At 41.1% G+C, this 24,026-nt stretch overlaps 1 protein-coding gene across 10 annotated transcripts in view; it reads right to left on the bottom strand.

The window, feature by feature from the left end:
* Window positions 1-6,566: 6,566 nt before the first annotated feature.
* The window catches only part of MTCL1 (microtubule crosslinking factor 1), a 175,179-nt gene continuing 157,719 nt past the window's right edge, over window positions 6,567-24,026 (bottom strand). For 6 of the 10 annotated variants that reach the window (XM_027824780.3, XM_027824781.3, XM_037892841.2 and 3 more), the window contains 4 exons: window positions 22,023-22,328; window positions 19,023-19,054; window positions 16,283-17,843; window positions 6,567-7,814 (listed from right to left, as the gene is read on the bottom strand). In XM_027824780.3, the coding sequence (XP_027680581.2) occupies window positions 7,620-7,814; window positions 16,283-17,843; window positions 19,023-19,054; window positions 22,023-22,328 (2,094 nt within the window). In that variant the 3' untranslated portion in view covers window positions 6,567-7,619. The other 4 variants (XM_043539862.1, XM_043539865.1, XM_037892842.2 and 1 more) reach the window with 3 other exon arrangements.

The following is a 24,026-nucleotide window of genomic DNA, read 5'->3' as shown; positions in this document are numbered from 1 at the left end:
GGACTAAATGAAGATTAGAGGTGAATTTCAATTCTAGTCTGTGAACCTCAGAGAAACAAGACAGATTGGAGCTCATGCTACCGTGCTAAAAATAGCTGTGTAGACATTGTGGCTGGGGCTGGAGCTCAGGTACTAAAGCCTAGGGAAGAGAGGGAGGTGGATAAATACAGCTTGAGAGGATGATTATTATTATTTTTATAATTATTTTAAATTGCTCAAAAGTGTGCTAGTCAAGACATACTGCAGATAAGAAGACAAGGTGGAAAGACCAAGGTTGCAACTTATAGCAAGACCTGGAAGCTAAAATGGTTCATTTTTGCAGGTTTGGGTGTTTCAGAAGCAGTCAGTCCAATAATAAAAGTATCAGTCTGCAATATGTCTTTGATATGGTACATTTTCTCTTGACTTTTACTTCCAGATCCTAATGCATGGGGATTTGAAGTGATGAAGAGTGAAGAAGCATGTAGAGTGAGATTTGAAGAAAATGTCTGGGTTCAGGACATCCTACTGGAGGGATTAAAATCTCATTAAGGTGTAAAAATCTAGGCATTTAATAACACAAAACAAAATGTACCTTTGTTAGCATTTAATAGGATTCACATTGTATGTTCCAGCAGCAGTCTCTTACCTGGTGATACTCAGCACATGTAAAGAGGATGCTGTAAGGCTGATCTCAGTCAAAAGAGCAGTTTAAAGTTCAATTTGCAAAATAATGTTCTCTTTCCATTCAGGTATAAATATTTTTGGTGCAGCTGGGCCACGCGACCTTGCTAGAAAGAAAAGGGGAAGTTGTCTCTCTTTTTACCACAGTCCTCTCTTCTCTCATCTTACCTTATAGACACAGGGCTAAAATCACACAGCCTTGTGCAAACTGGGTCCCTGTGCCCATTAGGGAGAGCCGGAGGTATTCCCACCATGTACTCTTTCAGGAGGGTTCCTGCTAGGGGAGGACAAATTTAAGTTACAACTGGGGACCCCAATGGCAGACGCTGCCTAGGAGATGCACTGAATCAGTGCAGCCCCAGCTGCCCTAGCCACAGCCTCTCTTTGACTAGAGTTTCTCACTTTTTGGGTATCACTGGACTTCTCAAACCAACTGGTGGAAGAAAGGCTGCAGTCACCTCGCACTGTTGCTACCTCATGCCTGGCTGATATTGCACTGTTGGAGACCTCCACTGGTGAAAGCTAGCATGGACTCTAGGCTGAAATTGGGTCAGTAAAGACAGTCTTATGGAAATTGGTTTGCAAAGCTTGCTGAGGAAGCACAAGTCCAGGAGAAACTAAATGAATTCTCTGCTTCAGTCTTCACGGCTGAGGATGTTAGGGAGATTCCCAAACCCGAGCCGTCTTTTGTAGGTGACAAATCTGAGGAATTGTCACAGATTGAAGTGATACTAGAGGAAGTTTTGGAATTGAGAAACTTAACAGTAACAAGTCACAGGGACCAGATGGCATTCACCCAAAGTTCTGAAAGAACTGAAATGTGAAATTGCGGAACTATTGATGATGGTTTGTAACCTGTCCTTTAAATCAGCTACTGTACCCAATGACTGGAAGATAGCTAATGTAACGCCAATATTTAAGAAGGGCTCTAGAGGTGATCCTGGCAATTAAAGACCAGTAAATCTAACGTCAGTATTGGGAAAATTAGTTGAAACAATAGTAAAGAATAAAATTGTCAGACACATAGAAGAACATAAATTTGTTACGCAAACGTCAACATGGTTTCTGTAAAGGGGGATCACGTCTTACTAATCTATTAGAGTTCTTTGAGGGGGTCAACAAACATATGGACAAGGGGGATCCAGTGGACATAGTGTACTTAGATTTCCAGAAAGCCTTTGACAAGGTCCCTCACCAAAGGCTTTTACGTAAATTAAGTTGCCATGGGATAAGAGGGAAGATCCTTTCATGGATTGAGAACAGGTTAAAAGACAGGGAATCTTTAGGGTAGGAAAAGGAAAAGGGTAGGAATAAATGGTAAATTTTCAGAATGGAGAGGGGTAACTAGTGGTGTTCCCCAAGGGTCAGTCCCAGGACCAGTCCTATTCAATGTATTCATAAATGATCTGGAGAAAGAGGTAAACAGTGAGGTGGCAAAGTTTGCAGACAATATTAAACTTCTCAAGATAGTTAAGACCAAAGCAGACTGAGAAGAACTTCAAAAAGATCTCACAAAACTAAATGACTGGGCAACAAAATGGCAAATGAAATTTAATGTGGATAAATGTAACGTAATGCACATTGGAAAAAATAACCCCAATTATACATACAATATGATGGGGGCTAATTTAGCTACAACTAATCAGGAGAAAGATCTTGGAGTCTTCGTGGATAGTTCTCTGAAGACGTCCACACAGTGTGCAGCGGCAGTCAAAAAAGAAAACGGGATGTTAGGAATAATTAAAAAAGGATAGAGAATAAGATGGAGAATATCTTATCGCCCTTATATAAATCCATGGTACGCCCACATCTTGAATACTGCATACAGATTTGGTCCCTTCATCTCAAAAAAGATATACTGGCATTAGAAAAGGTTCAGAAAAGGGCAACTAAAATGATTAGGGGTTTGGAACGGGTCCTATCTGAGGAGAGATTAAAGAGGCTAGGACTTTTCAGCTTGGAAAAGAGGAGACTAAGGGGGGATATGATAGAGGTATATAAAATCATGAGTGGTGTGAAGAAAGTGGATAAGAAAAAGTAATTTACTTGTTCCCATAATACAAGAACTAGGGGCCACCAAATGAAATTAATGGGTAGCAGGTTTAAAACAAATAAAAGGAAGTTCTTCTTCACTCAGCGCACAGTCAACCTGTGGAACTCCTTGCCTGAGGAGGTTGTGAAGGCTAGGACTATAACAGGGTTTAAAAGAGAACTGGATAAATTCATGGAGGTTAAGTCCATTAATGGCAATTAGCCAGGAGGGGTAAGGAATGGTGTCCCTAGCCTCTGTTTGTCAGAGGGTGGAGATGGATGGCAGGAGAGAGATCACTAGACCATTACCCGTTAGGTTCACTCCCTCTGGGGCACCTGGCATTAGCCACTGTCGGTAGACATGATACTGGGCTGGATGGATCTTTGGTCTGACCCTGTATGGCCATTCTTATGTTCTTATGTTAGGTCTTGGATCTCTGTTCATAGGGAATAGGGCCATGAATTGGAGGCTATCCAGAAGCCTGATGGGAAGTAGCTGAGAAGTACGGCCTCTCTTCTGAAAGTGTCCCGTGCCCTTGTAAAGGTTTAGAGGTATCACCAGCTGGAAAATGGATGCAGAACCTGGCTGAAGTCAGTAAGCCTGTCTAGAAAGCAGATTGGACTGTGTGGCAAACGAGGGAGATACCGGTATTATTTTGTATGAAAATTGTATGTGCCTCACTCTACCTCCTTGATTTGTTCTGGCTGGCTGAATGGAGTTAAATCAAAGGAGGAACAAGCAGGAAACAAAACAATGACAGAGATAAAGTATCTCCAATGAGAATAATACCAGGGTCCTTAGGAAAACAATGGGTGAGCTAGTCATTGGGAATACCTGCTTGCCTGTTGCTAGCCAGGTTAACAGGCCTATTTTTCCAAGGCCAGAGCCTAAGATCAAAAGAACAATAAGCTACTAAAAACCGATGCCTAGAGAGAAAAAGGTGGGTGAGCAGGCAGCAGCTGCTCAGAGATAGACTCTGCTGGACGGACATGGAGAGAGAGAGAGAGAGAGACTACAGGAGGAAAGACTGTCTCCTGCCCAGATAAAGACAAAGCCTGCAGCAGGACCATGGAACTAAGGCAGGGGCTCTGTGGGATGTCTGGGACAGCTAGGCTCACCTAAGTTTTGGGAGAGGTGATGAGCTATTGGCAAGACCCAGATGTGCAGGCCTGTTGCGGGTTTAATCCTTTCTCCCTGCTTGCAGAGTACGTTTGGCAAATGGGCAACATGGCTGTTTGAAAGGCTCTGTTCTGAGTCACTTTAACCAACCACTGGTCACAGGCACCTGGAGAGGAGTGTCTTGCAGGTGCCAATTGCAGTGGGGCTTGCAGTGCTAACACAGTTGGAAAATGGTGGGCTGCCACCATGGCATCCAGCCTGAGAGGGGCAGAAGCACAGGGTTCCAAGGGCACAGCAGTAAAGGTAGCAAAACCTGTTACTTGAGGGGTGCAGTTATGAGGGAATTCAAGGAAGTATAAAGCATCACTCACCCTGTGACTGTGGCAGGTCAGTGGGAATAGGAGGTGTTGTAGTCTGGTGAGCTAGTCTAATGTAGGCTGGACCATGGGGTTCTACTCCGGGAAGTGTGCAGATAGAGGCCTGTCACTTGGAAAGAGTACCTATGGTAGAGACTGGGAGAGAGATTACAGGTGCCGCTTGTCCCTGAGCCCTCACGTGATGGTTGGAGGAAGAACGGAATTGCGAGAGTCCTGCTGGTGAGACACAATGCAAGAACACATCCCTACTGAATAGATCACAGAGAACTGTATTTAAGTCAGAACACTAGGCAAATCCCAAGGCCAATGGGTCAGGTGCCAACAAGACTCAATGAAACCCAGCTATATATTTCAGTCTCATCAGGAGCAGCCAGGACAGCCGCATTAACACTCTTTTAAGTGTGAATTTGTGTGGCAGTCTACTAGGATTCTCTTGCCTGCATTTTTTGGCGAGATAATAATTCAACAACCTAACAGATCCTGAATTACCCACAAGCTTTCTGACATCTGGGCTTTTACTTTATCTCAGACTTCACTTAAAATAACCTTAGCTGGATTACAGGCCTATAATTCTTGTAAAGATTTATTTAAATATTTATAGAATGTGCCAGGATAAAAAGAAACCCCTTCCTCCCTACATCACCTGCAGCAGTATTGGAAGATAAAAGCCTTGATGATTCCAAAGAGCCTGTGGAAATGTGTAACATTTTGAATGCTGCTGTTGTATTCACTAATTAGACTAGAAAGGATTTTATGTTTTTTTAATGGTATTTTAAAATCATTTGAAGAATTTCTATGTGCTGACCTTCTCTTTCTGTGCTCCATCCTTCTCTCTGGTTTCAGTGATTCCTGCTGTTATGTAAGCAGTTGACTTGGCAAAGTGCAGCAAGCTGTTTATCCTCAGACATACTATTTCAGGATGGCTGGGTCCTAATCCCTTGGGTTGGCTGTAGTCGCTGATTCCAGAAGCAAATACCACTTCATGGTAGCAAGCCATTAACCAGTTATATGCAGTTTTGCTCTGCATTGTTCAAAATAAAAAAAAATTACCATGAATATCATAAGAAACAAATTAGCACTTTTGATCTCTGTGATCTTCAGTATTGTTCACTCACCTGTACAATAACATATTTGATCTAGGAGACAACACTTTGCTAACCTAAGAAACAACGTCCACCAACTCTGTCTTCTCTAACATGGCTGTTCTAGCATTTGTAAGATTTGAAGGCAGTCAAGAACCTTTTCTGCCTCTGAGAGATAATACCTCTTTTGGAACCACTCTTTGACCTTTTAAATGGAGAGAGAGAGAGAGAGAGAGAGCGCGAGTGTGTGTGTGTAATTCATTGAAAATTAATAGTTGCTCACATAAACAAAAGTAAGAAAATATTTGCTGCCCCAACAGAATAGCAGTGATGCATTATACAATGGTTGACTTCAAAAACTCAACACTTACCCACAATTAGAGCATCTCTTTCTCTCTGTGACCCTCCTTTTTCAGCTGTGATCTCTGGGACAGTGCTGATAAGGTCTAGGATGAAGCTTGTGAAAGCCAGAGAGAAAGCCTTCTAAGGCAAAGGTACTCACTTTTGGAACAAATTCTAGGAGGAAGTATAGGCTTGCCCTCTTTAAAACACTAAGGTTCGCTCATTTGCCAAAGCCTTCTTATCTTAACAGAAAACAAGGAAATACTAACATGGCAAGAAAAAACAACCCTAGAAGAGATTTGGATCCAAGGAGAGAAGAACTGAGTTCACTCTAACGCCACCATGAACATTGCTTTAAACACACCAATTCCGTTTAGCACTTTGGGAATGGGCACTGCAGTAAAACCATAAATGGACAGTTCCCACCAGAGTGGTATTGGACGCTGTGAAGTCATTTCCTATAAACAGTCCAGCAATTTCTCAAAATACCTCTGCGTGCTACCTGGATAAATGTTGGCATACTGGTGGTGACCAAAGTAAGTTAAAAATCAAGATGATGTCGTTATAGTTAACATTCACAATAAACAAAACATTTTGTTTTCACATAAACAAATGATTGGAAACCACACCCCAAAAATAATTTATCAAAGGAGTTAGGGAAAAAAGGTCTTGTCATCTGTTATTCTGCATAATACAGTAAAGAAAACTAGAAATCCTCTAAATTGGTTTTATCATATTTGCATGCAGGCCTGATCCAATGCCCACTGAAGTCTGTGAGGGAGGTCTTTCCATTGGGCATTGAATCAGGCCCAGAGTGTGTATGTATGTCAATATCTCAATTCTTTAAACAAACTTTTGCTGCTTTCCTTTTGTAGAAGAAGGAAGCATTCTCAGCTGAATGCACATAGAGAACCCCAGATCAGAAACAAACATTTGGAAGCACTCTAGCGGTTTGTAAATACTGAGGGTTTTATTTCCACTTCACATGGTCTCAGACAGACTCAAACAAGACCAATTACAATTTAGTATGCCCAGAGTTCTCAATGTTTCTCCAAAACAAAGAAAGTTCTCAGTAAACACTGTACATAGCCAGCTGAACTGTTAACAATAATTTAAAAACTTTTTTTTTTGTATCGTCAATTCAAGAATACCAACAATAAAAGTACAGTACAGGTAATTTCACAACAATATTACAGTGAAACGGATTGACTCACAGTTATGTGATGGTACAAGTAGAGCAACAGTATGTACATGCACTAAAGTGCTAGGAACCCAAAGGCATGCAAGTCAAGTATTGTATGTGTATTATACAGCTAACTTCACAAGACTTTCTGAGGCGTTCTTTTCTCTCTTAAATGTGGTGTGTTTACCTGTATTCCCCTCCAGTTTATTTAATTCAATTCTAGTCAACTACCTTAATGGCTTTCACTACTTAAAATGTACTGCTTCTGACAATATGAAGCATCCCTAAGAACCTTCCTCTTTTAAAATTGGTGACACTGACATTAAAATAGAATAAAATTAACTTTAAAAATACCCTAGTTTTACATGGGGAAAACAAAACAAAAAAACCCTCAAAAAAACCAATACCCCCTCCCCCCAAAACAAAATAAAAAACACAACAGTGCAAATATAATAAAAAGGCAGTCAGTACTGGGGGAGAGAGAGTGCATTCAGTTTCCCTTAAAAATGTACATTTTATTTTAAATCTTATTCTTTATATTTATATCATTTTACCTTTTTTGTTAATAGACTGTATGTAGAAAAGATGGAGACAAAAATAGTTTTCTGAGCTATGAAAAAATTAAGTTATTACAGGCACGTTAACTGTTTCATTCTAGAAACATCGCTGTTTCACAGGTTGGACATTCAGCAGTTGAGCTTGAAAACATTCTTTGACCTCAACAACTAGATCTCTCTTTGTTGAGAAAGACGGGCCATGGTGATGGTGCTAAAATGCAAATTACAGTGAATTCTTCCCTTGATAATTCATGCAGGCTTGCATCACTGGTTTGGGTTCTCCATCTGCAGTTCCTTGCTTCCATATTCCTCAGAGGAAGTCAAATCTCCAGTTGACTGAGATTGTGAGGCAGTAGGGGAATGTGAAGCCCATCTTGAAGGTGGGCGCCGATTTGCTGGTCTCTCTGGCCGGGAGAAGCAGGATTCTAGGGACGGAGCTAGTGCGGAACAAGGTAGTTCCTTTGCAGCAAACAGATGGAAGAAATATTAGTGACTCGTATACGGCCCATTTACATGTGCAAAAAACCAAAAAACAAATTATAACTAAGCATCTTGTGAGAGGGAACAAAACCAAGGAGCACACTTTTCTGCACACAAAAATATCTACATTTACATCTGTGACTGATGGAACAGAAAAGGAAAGAAGGAAAGAGAGAAGGTTTTGGTGAACTGAAGCAGCTGACAAACTTCCATTTGCTAATATTCCTTGGGCTACAAAGAAGAACTGAAAGGTATATTTGCATGATAATTCAATAAACCCCACTATCCATCACATTGCTTCAAAATGCTAAACTGGAAGCAAAGTGCCAGGTATTGCATTTGCATGTGAGGTGAAAACAGGCTCATTCCTCTGCTTCAGAGGTCAGACTGAAATGCAGGAAAGACTTGCTTAGCTGGAGAGTACTGAGATGGGACTAGTTACTGCTTCCAACTACATTAAAGAGGAGGCTTGCCTAAGAATTTGAACAAATATCTATAACGTATCAATCCTTGTTGCCAGCTGACTGAGCCTGAGCTACAGGAATTCAGTGGTACTGTAGGTTAAAGGTGGATATCCACCATCAAAAAAAGGATGAAAATTGCAGGTCTGAAAATTTAATTCGCTACATCATCTTCTCACTGCAGCAGGATATGTAGGCCTTATGTGTAATCAGAGACAAACAGCACTGGTGATTTTTCACACTGGCACCCTATTTATATTTAAACGTTGATAATTACTTCTAATATTGATAGACTTCTCCCACAGAACGGATAGATTTCATGCACGGTTTGCATGCCCATTATAGCAAGTTGACTGATTACATGAAGCATGGCTGCCTTCTGCTACCAAAGCAAAAATCTTGAATTTCTAAGGCTTATTGAATAGCTTGGAAACTATAAAAGCAAATCAGCCAAGTTTGTCAACATGTAGAAATGTATACATTGAGGAGAGATCACTCTACAGGGTGAAAGAGTTATGTGCAAGTTACAATTATAAAATCTGAAGACAAACTGGCAAAATATGAAGGCAGAACTTATAAATCAAATGATGCTAAGGAACGATGAGCCAAAAAAACCCCCAAACCAGTAGAGCAATACATTAGGAAGCAAAAAATTTAACATCATGCCATGCAATGTATGGAGAGAGAGAGGAAAGTGACTACGAAATATTGAATTAGGTATCATGATATGATACGCAGTGATTGAGCAAGATGATGTAATACAGAAGTATCTCGGACAATAAAATGGGAAGGAAGATGAATGTTGTAGAACAAGAGAGCCAGAGGACATCAAACTGCCTGTGCGTGCGGCATATACACATGTAGGTTGTGGAGTAGAGTATCACCAGAGCTCAGCAAGCCTCTGAGAAGGGCCAACCCCTAGCCTTTACACAATAGGCAGCTAAAAGGGTGATCAGTAACACCACATTCCTGTTTAAGATCATGTTCTATGGAGATGCCCTCAGCATTTCTGGAGAGCAGTTCTATACTGTGAATGACATAAGTCCTGGTTAGCAAAGAACCCTACAATCACCTGCAGACATAAACATTTGTACTATAAACTTAAAAACAACACTCTGTTAAAACAACATTAAGATTGAAGTATAAATCAGTACTAGTAAGGATAGTGTCTCTGTGTCCTTACTTCACCTTATCCTGTTGTGCCTAAGGGAACACACAGTATGTCGCACTGTACTGACACTTGCTAACAGAAGTCCCTCTGTGCACTAATACCTGCAGGAGGCACAACAGGATGAGCTGAGGCTGTGGTTTTTTGGCCTTGTATCTTGGTCTCTGTTGAAAGAGCAGCTTTTAATTACAGTTTTCTAGCTTTGTTTGCTTTTAGCAAACTGAAAGGGAGTCAAAATTATAGCAATGGTAAACAATTTTGGCTATCTATGTAATATAGCCACAGATGTTGGTCAGCCTTGACAGAAAGGCATGGTTAAGTCCTCCTCATTCTTATCGGTGATATACACACCTACAGCGCAACACACGACAAGCGAGCCCTGGTGCTTCAGGGCACACAGGTAACTGGCAGCAGAGTCTTTTAATGTGTTGGCTGCAAAATGAATCTTTTCTAGGAGTCATGATTACATGCACATTAATCCTAATGATAGGTCTATGCTCTTAGAATGCATGAAGGAAATTAAAGAATTAAAAGGACACTGCCAAAATATTACTTTTAACAATCAAAATGTCATGCAACTACCATAGATCATTAAAAATGCAGTTATAAAAATGACATTTCCTCTTGGCTATTTATTGTGATAATTGATTGTTCATGTTTCTAAGCTTAGATCATAAAAATGGGCTACATAATTTCAAATTTTTGTTTCTAGTCAGTTTCACTTTTAGATTGTTGAAAACACTGCAGGATTGTGAGTATTTGTTAGAAAATTGTTTCCACTGGAAATCAGGGCGGAGGGGGGTGGGGGAAGGGAGGGAATTATGGATACATTTATATTGGTTCTAGGTTTTGTAAAAACTTATTTTCACGGAATTTAAATTTTGGGCTAAATTTGACCTGACAGTGTCCCTTTAAATCTCAAGGAAGCTAATGGGAGCTATCAACGTTCATGTCCAACATAATGATGGCAGAAGGCAGAATAGGCCAATCTTTAAAGTGTTCTATTCCAAGTCAGAAAGAAACATTTCAAGGGAAGAACTGTATAGGAATCAGCTGTTATTGGACGTTCTTGGCTACCTCAAGTATTGTTGTTTTTATTGCTACTTACCTATCTCCACTAGCTCAAAGTTTCAAAACTAAAGCTTTCAGACAGTTGTGGAAACAAGGTAGAAAGAACTTACAGCAGTGAGGCAGGCAGGGTTAGAGTCCCCAGGGGGCAGTTAGTAAGACAGTTTGGTTCTGGACAGGATAGAAAAAAAGAAAAAAGAAAAAGAAAAAAAGAAAGCAAATAGGTTGGACAGGGTTTTTTTTTTTTAAGTGAAGATTTATACTCAGCAAGGAAGAGCTCATCAGACGTCCAGGGCCGGCTCTAGGTTTTTTGCCGCCCCAAGTGCAAAAAAGAAAGAAAAGGGCCAGAGTGCCACCCCTTGAAAAGTGCCGCTGGTGCCTAGAGTCGGCCCTGCAGTCGTCACTACCTGTTCATATCATGTTACCAGATTTCATGGGAGGGCTAAGAGAAAAGACACGAACAATCAAATTTAGAGAACAAACCAACCAACCTTGCACTGTGTTAGAAATGGACATAGCATTAAAGAATCCAAGTATTCCTTCTAAGTAGAGAAAGATATATGCTATCCTTTGCCAATTCATATTTAGGTCAGAGAAAACAATGTTACCATGAAGGAGGAATACTGCAGGGTTGTTTTTTCCTTTGTTTGGTTTTAAGTGAAAGAATATCTGTAAATTCATAACAAAGAAAAACCCACTGATGTTTTATGTTACTCTGAAGCCATATAAGCCTTTGATAGATATTTGCTTCACCCTTCCTTCTTAGTCCATTTAACAATGACAGTAAAAGGGAGGCTCAGCTGAAGAAAAAGCACTTTACTCTGACACCATCTTCCCTCCTCCCAGTTCCTGAGTGATTCAGCTGAGTATGTTCAGCAATTATTCAACCATTAAGAACAGAGTGGAAAGACTAAGTTTCTTGTTGGATATGCCTTCCAGGAATATTTTCTCTTCTTCAGCCACTTCAGTATGATAGTGTAACTTATGTAATGCTCTAAGTACCTGCCAGGCTCAGAAAAGGAATCTTCATGTCACTTTTTTGTGTCTAGCCTGCTAAAGTTATCAGTGGCAATGTTTATAAACCCCACGATTGCCTACTACCATAGTGGTTTAGTGAATCAGCAGGATAAGGCACTGGTAGGCCAAATCTGGTGGATATGAATTTGCTTGTAAGCAGCTCTGAGCAAGTTAGAATGCAAACAGAGCTATTACCATTGTGTGTATCTAGATACTGAAAATAAATTCCGTAGTTTCAGCAGAAATGTAAAAGGAAATAACTGGAACATCCAGAAGTTCAAAGAAAAAAAAGCTGCCAACTGGTGCTCCATGCAGGTTTTAAAGTCATTAATTACTCCTGGGGAAATTCTGCACCACTGTGCAATGCCGAATTTTGCAGAAATTAACATTGTGCGTGCAGAATTTCCTTTCTCCCACAGAAATGGGCTGCAGTGCTGCTGGCCGCCACTAGGGACCGCTGGACCCGGCAGAGCCCAGATTGCACATAGAAGACACTGCTGGGGTGGGCTGGGGGGAGATAGAGGGTTCCTGGCAGCTGCAATTCCCAGCACACCCTGAGGGAAGCAGACAGCGGCGCGCAGGAAACTCCATGCAAGCCTGGGACCAAGCATCAGGCAGAGAAACAGGGACTGGGTTGTCATAGGGGTTTCTTTAACTCTCTAATCTTGGGGGAATTTTTGTGTGTGTCTGTATTGTTACAGACATACTTGCTGACAGGTATTTTGAAATAAATTACCAAAATAATTGAAACTGGTGTAATCATGTAGTGTTATTTTGACTAATACAATTTGCATAATTTTGCATAATTTTAAGATATTGTGCACAGAATTTTTATTTTTTTGGCACAGAATGTCCCCAGGAGTAATTAATGTAACATGCCATGACTACAAAGAAGGGACTGTTCTCTTTGGTGTGATGGTCACTGCTACTGGCTGGAAAGAGGTAAGTAAAGAAGAGACTCCGCAAAAATCCTGCACAGTGAGGTGGTGGCAGTAGCAGCACGGACATGGCATTTCACTCAGCACAGCATGCCTTCTAGGTGAGGCTCAGACATATGTGGACAGTGTAATCCATAAGTAACCCAAGGCATATTCAGATCCTAAACATATTTACAGCTTCATTTCCAACAACAAATCAACATTCCACAAACACGTCTCTTTAAAACCCCACCCCATTTTGGAAAATTAACACATCTGAGTGAAGCTCACAACGTCACCCCTTCAGGGGAACAGCACACGTTCCTGGGAGAGGATGGGACGCTATAGCTGTAACCTGTGCAGCTACCACCTAATCACCTGTCAAAACCAAACATTTACTCAGTGCCAGACCAGGAGTGGGCCTTCTCTGTGTGTGGCTGTGCGAGAGCCTCCCATGCACTCCCCCAGTCCCTGCATTCTGGGAAGCCCAGGGGCTGTTTCCTTCTAACACTTCCCTGGAGAAAAAGATGCTCAACAGAGGGTATAGAAGAGTGGGAAAGAGGCAGTCTCACCCCAGGCTGGTGCACTGAGGGAGCAGATGGAATACATTGTGCAACCCCTGCATGTGGGGAAGCCCTGGAAGAAATTGTACCTGCCTGAGGCAGTGTCTCTCTGGTACCCCCCTTCCCCTGGGGCGATGTAATTCTGCACCACTCCCTGCACAGCGCTCTGCTGTAAATGACACAATCTAGCTCTTAAAAGGGGCATAGCCCCCGGAATGGCTCTGAGGCCTGACATCCTACAAGTCAGTCAATGGGCATAATTTTGGTGTTGAGAATTTTCAAAGAGCTGCAGTCGTCTGCCATGAGCATTGTGACTATCTGATAAATCGCATCAGGTATGGCTATCACCATGGCTACCTCCACTGACCATGTCCATGTTTTGAAGTTAGTTACTTTTGCCAACAGCAATTTGTGGTGACGTGGCACAACTTCAGCTTTTATATACTGGAAATTTGTTGTGACATTTCAAAGGTACACATGGAATTCCAGAGTTTTCAATGATAACGTGAAGGCAAAGCTGAGATGAAGCTGTGAGAGTACAATGCATATTTTTACAAATGAAATAATATGGGAACAGTAATCCATCAGCTATACTTCTGGTTTTCAAATAAACTAGAAAATATATAAGCAGCCAAGATAGTCCAAGACAGCAAAGCTGCTTTCTCCACTTTCGTTTATTCTGAGGTATGTGCACAAACCACATTTCCATCAATTTTTACAGATAATGCAAAAATTGTATGTGGGTCTCTCTTCACACACACACACACACTCCCTCTCTCTCTCTCTCTCTCTCGCACTTATTTCAATTTAAACATATAGGGCACTGACATGAAAGATCTAGGTGCTCTGCTATCAATTGAAAATATGTGCAATAACTATTAAAAACAAAACAAGAGCAAACTTCACTCATTTAAAACAACCAGTCACAGAAAGAAAAATTGCAGGACAAAATCTCCCACCACTCAGATCCCCAGCACCTCCCCCCATCCCGCTCTAAATGCCTGTTTAGAAGAATGGGCATTATGGCATGCCCTGAAAGTCAACAAATTGGTGCTATTTGGGGCCATGGCGAGGAGTGAATTCCAAAATAGAGGGGCCCTGATGATGAGTACCCTGATAGCTGCTCCCTCTTTTATATACCCACGGGACCTCTAGCTTGAGCACCTTCACTGATCTGAGAGAGGCCATAGGAGATAGGACACTCTGTCTCAGGTAGGTAAGACCCAGGCCATTAGGATTTTAACAGGTCAACATCAGCACTTTAAACTTCACCCAGAAACCAAGAAACAGTCAGTGCAGGTCCCAGAACACTGGTGTCACATGCTCAAAGGTGAGATACTCCACCTAACAATGGGGCCACTGCACCAGTTTCCACTTCCAAATGGATGTGGCTCTTGTAGACCACATTCCAGCAGTCCTAGCTAAAGGTGATAATCATGGAAGCAAAGTCCAAGTCTGGGAGGAAACGTCACAACCCCCTGACCACAGCTATTTGCCTGCTGCTATTTGATGGTAGCCAGGAATCTAACCTAATCTAACAGAATTTTGTCGACAAAGGAAGACAAACAGCCATAATAAGGCAGGAGTAGGAGGGCAACGAAATTTCAGTTGAATTCTCTGGTTGATTCCCTTAACCCACCATAACCATCTCATTTTATCTAGACCGAGTCTTGGCCAGCTAGTTCTCATGCATACCTCAGACTCAGACAGACACTGAGGAAATCACTCAATCACACACACCTCAGGCTGGACAAGATAAAGGTATAGAACTGGATGTCATCTGCAAACTGAAAACACTTCCGCCAGTATCTCCTCACTAATTCTGCTAATGGTCTCACATGCACATTGAATTAGAGCGACGACAGCATGGACACCTGATGTAACCCAAAAGAGAAACCTTTGGGACAGAAGACCAAATATGCAATACTACCTTGTTGGTACTCTCTAACAGAAAGGAATGAGGCCACCTAAGGGCAGGACTCACCAGGCACTACAAGAATGTCAACACCGTCTCACGATCCATTGAGTAGAAGGTAGCTGAGAAATCTAGTAGTAGCAGCATGGAGACCTGGGAACAGATCCTCCAGTCCACCAGAACATCATGCCACATTTGCAACTCCCTAATCCCTGGGGCTGGCAAGGGGCCAGTTCAGCTACTGGTTCAGCCCTCTGCACCACTTAGACCAGACACAGAGCGTCTCTAAATTGCACCCAGCTGCCTATGATCCCAAGAAGGCATTCCAGGACTTGGGAATGCAGAGGAGCGCTGGCTATTGGAATGACATAAAGGGGCCAGAGTGAGGCAGAGAATCTTGACCACTGGTTTTTATCCATCACCAGGAGAAGATCACTGACCAACATGACAGTGCTGTACCCAGGTTAGAACCCAAAGTGGCAAGGGATGTTAGATAACAGTTAATAATTGAGCTTTAGTCTGTCTTTGCACACCACCCTGATCTGTGTTATACACTCCCCTTGGCTGTAGCTGGAGATCTGACCCATGATGTTTATGCATATCTGCTGGGATACATTATGAATGGTACATTTTTTAGACAGCTGAGTAAAATAGCAATAGGTATTTCTTCACTGTCATGGTAGGTTTATGCTTTGACCAATCAATTTTCACGATAATTTTGCAAGGCTGCAGTAGTAGATTTCCAAGCTTTGTGTAATTTAATTACTTACATATACACACAATCTACCCAGCAGAGCCAAGTTTATTCAGAGTTATCCACAAAAGTTACAGTAAAGTCACTCCTGTGGGAAGGAGAGGGAGGGAAATCAAATTTATGTACTATTCTCTTCATCTGACTTGTTAAAACCAATTACCCATTCTTGAACAGAAATTTTATTACCCTTTCTTCCAAGATAATATTAACATTCCCTCAAAATCTGCTGGGCCTAGCACATCTGTATTTTCCAGTGTGATAGGTAACTCTTACTCCTGGTATTCTGGGGAGAGCCACTAGCATATGTCAGCTTTATTCTTTAAAGCATACGTTTACTTAAGTAATATTTTAAAACATAATCTACTTAGACTGTAAACTTTTTGGGGTAGGGACCACATTTTTATTATGTGTTTGTACAATGCCTAGCACAACAGGTCCGCAACTGAGGCTTACAGGAGATACCACAATACAAATAAAATAATAATAAATTAATTATAATAACAATTACTAATAAAAGAACTAATAAGATATTTCCTGAAAGAAAAGAATAATTAATTATAGAAGGGGAAAAAAAAACTCATTACCTCAATGGACCCTGGTTCAACTTTGACTATTTCTCCTGTGCTGTTGTCATTGCTAAGACTCGGTGGGCTGCGTGAAGCTAACCTTTTCTCTTCCTTTAAGGCATGCTCCAAAAGTTTCTTATTCAAGATCCTGGCAGCATTTTCTGTAAGCGTATACCCTGGAGGAGCAGATAAATCCTGTTTGATACTTGTCGCCTCAGACTCTTCTTCCTTTTCCATCTCTGTGCCCAAACGGAGAGGACTGGGTGACCGGCCACGGGCACTTGTACACATTTCCTGCATGGGCTCCAGTTCTGATCTGGGTTCTGCTGACCTAGATCGGCTGCTAGACCTGGCGCATTTTTGGAGGGTCTCTTGAACAACAGGGGTATGGTCAATAATATTGAACAAACTGGAGAGGCCATCATTGATGGTGGTATGAACTGGGCTCTCCCTTGTAGTAGTTGATCTAGCCCAAGCAGACTCACTGAATCCTTTCTGAGGCGCTCCTGGTAAAGTCCGGTTATTTGGCTGATCTGTTTTTGGAAGGATTTTTCTTTGTAATTTTGGAGAACCATATTTGGGAGAACAGCACGTGCGTTCAAACTTGGCCTGGACCTTTTCGATGGCAGGGGCTACCTGCCTGCTTCTTAAACTTCTGGATGGTGATGAGATTGGTGTGGAGCCCCCCTTTGGTGTCAGACACTTGTGTGGACTGCTGGTGATGCTGCGCAAGGTTTCTGTCTGCAAGCCAACACTGATCGTCTGGGTGGTCTGTGTCCCTGTAGTTCTTATACCATTGGTTTGACAAGCTATGTCCTTAAACTGAGGCTCTGCCGAATTAGAGTTAGAACGTATTGCATTTCTGACAGAGTAAGCTACTTCCTTCATATCGTCACTCATGTTCTTGGACAGCTCCAGGGTCTGCAAGGACGAGGCAAAACCCACAGCAGTGCAAATAGGATGCTCAATAGGATGAAGACCACTTTCCAAAAAATCTTTATGGTGTTTGGTGAGATCACAGGGCCATCTCCCAAACACATCTGAGGAAGCACCTTTTGTCTCCCCCACATTCCCTTTAGCTTTCGTCACAGAAAACAAAAAGTCAGGCTCAACCGGTTTTTTCCCTCCATTCCCAGCTATCGCTGAGTTATCGAGCCTACGGAGAACTGGCGGACTGTGAAAGACCTTGACCCCCATTTTTTCTGTTACAACGTGACTCCTCAGTGGCTGCTTCTGGCAGGGCTCTGGGCTGGTCATGGTATTGGTTGTCATAGTAACACTGGTGGTAAGGTACCATGACGATGCTTGGAATGGATCTGAAGTTGAATCACTTCTTACTTTCCTAATCTCTGTCCTTTCTGCCCAGGCTTCTGCAGGCTTTTCTGTAACCCCACTATGGATCCTGGTGTTACTATAATCCCAGTTTTTGTTGAACTCTTCAATGTATTTCAGATCATCAGGGGACAGAGGAGGTGTTATATCCTCCTTACTACTAGATGAAGGCAAGGTCTTTTCAGGAAGGAATGGAGAAATATCCATCAAACGCTGGAATTCTGACATGGAGGAAACAGACACTGCCCTAGGGAAAAAAATAAAACATAAATTAAATAATTGAAAACCCTTATAGAAATATTTCTGCTGTAAAACAGAGGGAACATTAATCCGTATCACCAGCTCACATTCAAAATCTGTTTTTTAAAGGTTCCCTTTATTGCTTTTTGAATTGCTGCATAATGCAAACATTTTCTCAAGTACTATTGCTTGGTAGAGGTTTAAAATATGCAGCTTTAGAACAGGTTTTCAATATACATTATCCATGAAAAATGTATCTTTACAACACTATGACACACATTTTTAAGGCTGCAAATAGCAGAAAAGTACAAAGAGAAGTGCTGAGTATCCTTAACTTTAAGTGAAGCCAGTGAGCCCTCACAGGCAGCTGAGGTTGCAAACACTTCACAGCTAGTGCGTGGCACCTTGTGGGATCAGGCCTAGAGGCGGTTACATTTAACTAGTTTGGTGAGTTCAGCTTATGCTGCAACTTAACGAAAGTGGAACTGAGTGGCTAGAGAAACTATGAGAAATTTCAAAGAATTCTTGGGTTTCCATAAAGTTTGTTAGTTTATACAATTAAAAGCATCTAATTGAATCTTCCTATTGCTTGACTGTAAGGAATATTGTAAAACACTGGAATCTTTCTTGATCAGTGGTTTTCAACCTGTGGTCCACCTGTGGGTCTGCAGACTACGTATAGGATTTCCAAGGGGGTCTGGCACCTCTATTTGAAAATTTTTAGGAGTCCACAAATGAAAAAAGGTTGAAAACGACTGTTCTAGATAAAAGGGATTATATAAAAATGTAAATCACCATAATTATCTATGCAAGCCCAATGAGCAAACTCAAACTAGATGAGCCACCCAGGATTTTAAAAAGTGATGAGATTTATAGAGCAATGTTATAGTGGTTAAAAAAAAATCTGTTGTGAATTTTTAATCAAAACTAGGGCCAGATTCAATTTGGCGCATGCTGCATCTCCGCTAACTTCAGAGATAAATCTACTTACACCAGGGCTTAATTTGGACCAATTTATTTAGTTAGGAAAGAGTAGGACCATACTGAGACAAATTAATTTCTGAGTAAATACACTAATCTGGTTCCGAGGCAGCAAAGCTATACACTACCCTTGCTCAGGGCTTGCGGCAAAGCCCAAAATGTCATCAGCTAGATGTTTGGTGCTTTTCCTGTCAGCTTTACTCACCTTTGAAGATTTCCCTTGTGCGTTTCTTCTTCCTGGAGAAAAAACAACCACCAGTTATTTCTGAACCTTTACAGAGCACATAATAGCAGTATTTTGCACCTGTGGGGCATTTTGTCATTTGTCTCTGGGTGGTTCCACAAGTTCTTGAAAATCCTTTTTCAAAATGACATACTTCTTCCTGGATAAGGTATTTGTATGGATATTCTCTCTTTAATATACATGTATGAATGCTGTCATTCCCAGTAGAATCAATAGGATCACTCATATCAGAGATTATACCCCAAACCTAAAGCATTCTTGAATTTTTATAGTCCAAGTTATCACAAAGAACAATGAGCTTTCAATGATCTTTCTCCACAATTAAAAATTCAAGTTCTGGATCACATCTGCATGAGTGACTTTGCTATTCGGATCTTATCTGTTTGATATCAGAGACCTAGCTGTGCTGAGATAAGAGACAAAAATGTAGTCCTTTGACATAAGATTTCATTATAAATTCTCTAGGCACTAACAAATGGTACCAGTTAAAACTCATTAAATTAGTTATATTAAATACGTGGGAAGACTATTTCTCGTTTCATAAGGAGATACCTACAGATAGCTCACAGGATTAAGATGCTGTTACAACAATTATTCCCTAGTGACAATTCCCATAATCAGCTTTTTTAAACTCATACTTTCCTGATGCAGTTGGTCTAGAGCTATTGTTTTAACAATTTAGATTTCTAAGCAATTATACAAAATACAAGCTAGGTAACAAAAATGTACAAGTTCAGTAACAAAAAACTTTTAGTATTAACGGCTTTAATTTGACTCCATGAAAACAAGGACTTTTCCAAGAGCAATACTACTCCTAAAAGTGACTAGTCAAAGAACAGCACCCTTTGATTCAACAAATCTGATTCCTGTATGCATCCTCAGTTGTATCTGAGGACTAGGTGCCTGATTCTCCATTCACTTACACTGGGGTCAAGGAATGGAGAATCAGGCCCTAAGTTTTTACTGACTTTTATTGCTGTTAGTACTGCAAAGCAAATGCAACTAAGAGAGAGAGAGAGAGAGAGAGAGAGAGAGAGAGAGAGAGAGAGAGAGAGTGTGTGTGTCATATGGATTCCTTTTTTGTGTGTGCATGATCAACAGAGCTGTTTATTAAGCTCCAATCAGCTACACCTGAGGAAACCTGCTGAAGAAAATGCGTTTGTATAAGTTTCACTAAAGCATAATTTGAAGACAAGGAGGCTGCACAAGAGTCACTGAGGGCCTAATTTCACATGCAGAACTTTTATTAATGGCAGTGATGTGCGAAAATGGGGACCGGGATCCAAAACCACTTGACCCGCAGAATTGAGTGCTGAGGTTACAGAACTGGAAATAGGAAAAAAATATTCTTTTGCTTGTAATCTGAGCACATATGAAATGAGCCACTTGGAGAAAATAAACAGGGAACCCCACCACAACAGCTATATAGTTACATTTTTCCCCACCAAGGAAAATTAAATACTGTATGTGTGTACACGTGCACCTTCCCACACACACACACACAAGCATTTAAAATTTCAGAAAAATATTCTTATATTTCCTAAATCATTTATCCTTCTTCCTGTTCCTTCCAACCAGCCTGATTCTCCTACGGTCTGTTAAGCAACAATTTAATTGCTGGCATGAGATCACATCTTGAATATCTTTACATTTTTTAACAAATGGTTTGGCACAATTTTTCACAAGCTTAAAAAACCCAACTGAAGTTACATAATGAGGGGGCTCATGGTTCGACTTGCCTAACAAACATGTTTCCTGAATGACCAAATTGCAAAAGCAGTCTCTATATATATGCCTGCATTTTTGGATGTGAAAGTTTCTGTTCACTGTTAGCTATGATTTGTACACACAAACAGCATTTGCATGCTGAAAACAGTATTCAGATGTCTACCTGCCTGACCTATGTACACAAATCTGAGTTTTCAGGAATGCAGAAAATTGTCTGTCACAAAACCTGCAATTTGAAAACGGCAAACAATACAGAAGCTGTTGTTCATGATGCACCTGTCTTTTCAGGATCTGTTGCATATTAGTTTTGTAATATAAATTAACATGCAAAAAGAGACTAAAAAGGAAGATTTTAATTCTTTGATGCTTTGGTGTATTTGTAATTTCAAATGAGATAGTAAACTGCACAGTTGTGGCACCTGACAGTTTCCTAGCTATCACCAATGTAATATGTAGTTTTGCATGCAGGTTTGTGTCAGCCTAAAGTAACTAGAACCCATTGTTTCTGATGGAAACTATGGAGGCTAATGGGATGTTACCCTGGCCTGCTATAAGGTAATCTCACTGGGTCAAAACCTGGGTCTATTGAAGTCAACTGGAGTTTTGCTACCATCTTCAGTGGGGCCTGGATTTCATTCATTGTGTCCTGATCATTTCCGTCCTTATTGCCCTTTGCTATGAGATTCTGGATCTCCCTGGATGTTATGCTGAGGTATCAGAGCAAGTGACTTTGAAAGATCAGAATTACTTAGGATTCCTTCATATCCTTTCTAAACAATCAGCGTTACCTCTCTATAGCACTTACTGTTTTACTGATGTTTAGTGGCACTTTAGGATGATTTTTGACAATGAAATTGTTTGACGTGAGCACCTGTCAAAATAGAGCTCCTGCCCCTTTTAAAACAGGAAGAGCTTTAAATCCTTGTAATTCCTTGCATAATCAAAAGTAAACAATGATCCATTTCTAACTCTTCAACTCATTCTCCTGGCCCAAAGAACAGGACATTCTTACGGGCCTTCTGGTTTCTTTAGACTGGCCTGACTAACCTCCAATTATATCCAGTGACCTACACCAATCCAGTCAGCTCATAACAAGCGGCAACATTAAAATTCAATCAAACTCACCACCAAATTACTGCAAGCAGTGTCTAATAAAGCCTCCCCCTTCACATAGCATGACAGCTATATTGATTACAGTATAATTGTAAACATGATAGGAAAAAACAAACATACTTCAGTTAAGCAAGTCAAGAACTTCTCCCGTTCCAATCTCTGAGGCCGAGACTCATCAGATTCATCAGGAGAATCAAGGGACAGTGAATCGAGAAAGAGGTTTTCTGTGGCAGTGCACCTATCACTTTCCTTCAGCTTCGACAGCGACTGATCGTCAAACTGTACGGCATCTGAATCAGAATAGGACCTTGTCCCCATTGGATGAGGCACATGAAGGTTTCCCTGGGTTGCAAATGGACGAAGGTTACTCTCCTTCTGGTCACAAAGAATGCTGTCTCCTTTTCGTGTGCTCACTTCTTTTTGAAGCTGAAAAAAGAGCAAATTAAAACGGTAGTTAGCATGGATTATTTCCAGTAGCTCAACACCTGTGTCTTTTCTGTAGAACTTGGCCTTCTAAGACTTTGGCCCTTCGTTGTGGGCTTTGTAGCTCAGACTTGACAACTTCCAAAATATTCAAGAGACGTGAACAGGTTTATACTATTCACTCAGTGTACGATGCAGAGAATGAGGGATTCTACAATAGGAAAAATGCATCGTGTTACCACGAGAGGACATTTCAATGCAAGGGACCAGAAAAAAAGTGGAGGAAAATCCACATCAAGTGCCAAACCCACGTACATTTTCAACAGTATTTGATTTTGCATTGCAGCTTGCAGTTAGCTCTCCACAAACTACACATTTAGAATTTACTAATTTTAATTGGTTAATTGTGAAAATTATATTATTTGCCAACATTCAGAAATTATTGAAGTGATCAAACCAAAAAATTTTTTTTTATGTTACCATAATAGTATTTGGAACAGAACAAATAGCACAGGAGACAGAATAAAGGTTTTCAGCAAGCAAAGACTGACATGGAGCCAAGAAACTCAGGAATTTCCTTGGAAGCAATCCACACATGGCACTCAGAGGAAAGTAGTCTTAGGGTACATTGACGCTTCAAGCTGGACAGGTAATTTCCAGCTCCAGTAGACATACCTGCACTAGCCTTGATTGGGCTAGTGTGCTAAAAATAGCAGGATAGCCGTGGAGGTGCAAGGGGTTAGCTGTCCTGACTGTGATCCCACCTGAGTCGCTAGGAACATATTTGAGGCGGCTAGCCTCTCCTGCTGCCCACATCACCATGGCTACATGCCATTTTTAAGGTACATCTGCTCAAGCTGGAAATTATACCTCCAGCTTGAAGTGTGGATGTACCTTCAGTTCGGACCTCGGCATAGCACTGCTTGGCTCTGACAAAACTAGCACTACAGTATGTGTTCATCTCCAAATAGGGAGCTGTTCCCAAGATTCTGAAATCTTGTCCTTCGTGTTTTTAAATGCCCCCTTTAAAAAAAACAAACAAACAAATCACTATTTGAAATCTGAATTAAAAAAAAAAAACAAAGCAAAGCAAAGGGCTTGTCTACATTGACAGCTCTGCAGTTGTAGCTGCACCACTGTAACGCTTAGTGAAGACGCTGCCTACGCTGAGGGAAGAGCTTCATCATCATATGTATTTCACCTCTCCGTGAGACAGTAGCTATGTGGATGGGAGAAGATCTCCCATTGACTTAGCGCTGTCTACACCAGCATTCCGCACCCCTGAGTGACGCAGTTATACCAACATAAGGTCGTAGTGTAGCCCAGGGCAAAGTCTGGAGTTAATATCATAAGTACATAGAGTGTAAGGCAAGAAGGGATTGGTAGAACATCTAATCTGACCTCCTACATAACACAGGTCCTTAAATGTCACACAGTTACCCCTGAAATTAAATTGCTCTCACAACCATATCTCAAAGAAATGTAATTATAAGCTCCAGGAGTGTTTTGGAGTTCCACCAAAATAATCATGATTGTCTTCTGACTCAATAATGTAATGGCTGCCCCCTTTTAGCAATCTCCAGTCCAAACTCTAGATCTAGATGTTGAAAATTCCTTTTAACAAAGGATTAGAGCTAGATTTTCAAAACTATGTGGAACCACAGCATGGCTAAAAACCACAAGGTGAGCACACTACAGCAT

This window comes from Chelonia mydas, chromosome 2 (genome assembly GCF_015237465.2).
Source record: "Chelonia mydas isolate rCheMyd1 chromosome 2, rCheMyd1.pri.v2, whole genome shotgun sequence".
NCBI lineage: Eukaryota > Metazoa > Chordata > Testudines > Cheloniidae > Chelonia > Chelonia mydas.
The sequence above is the reverse complement of the archived record's forward strand: the minus strand, read 5'-3'. Positions and strand labels throughout refer to the sequence as shown.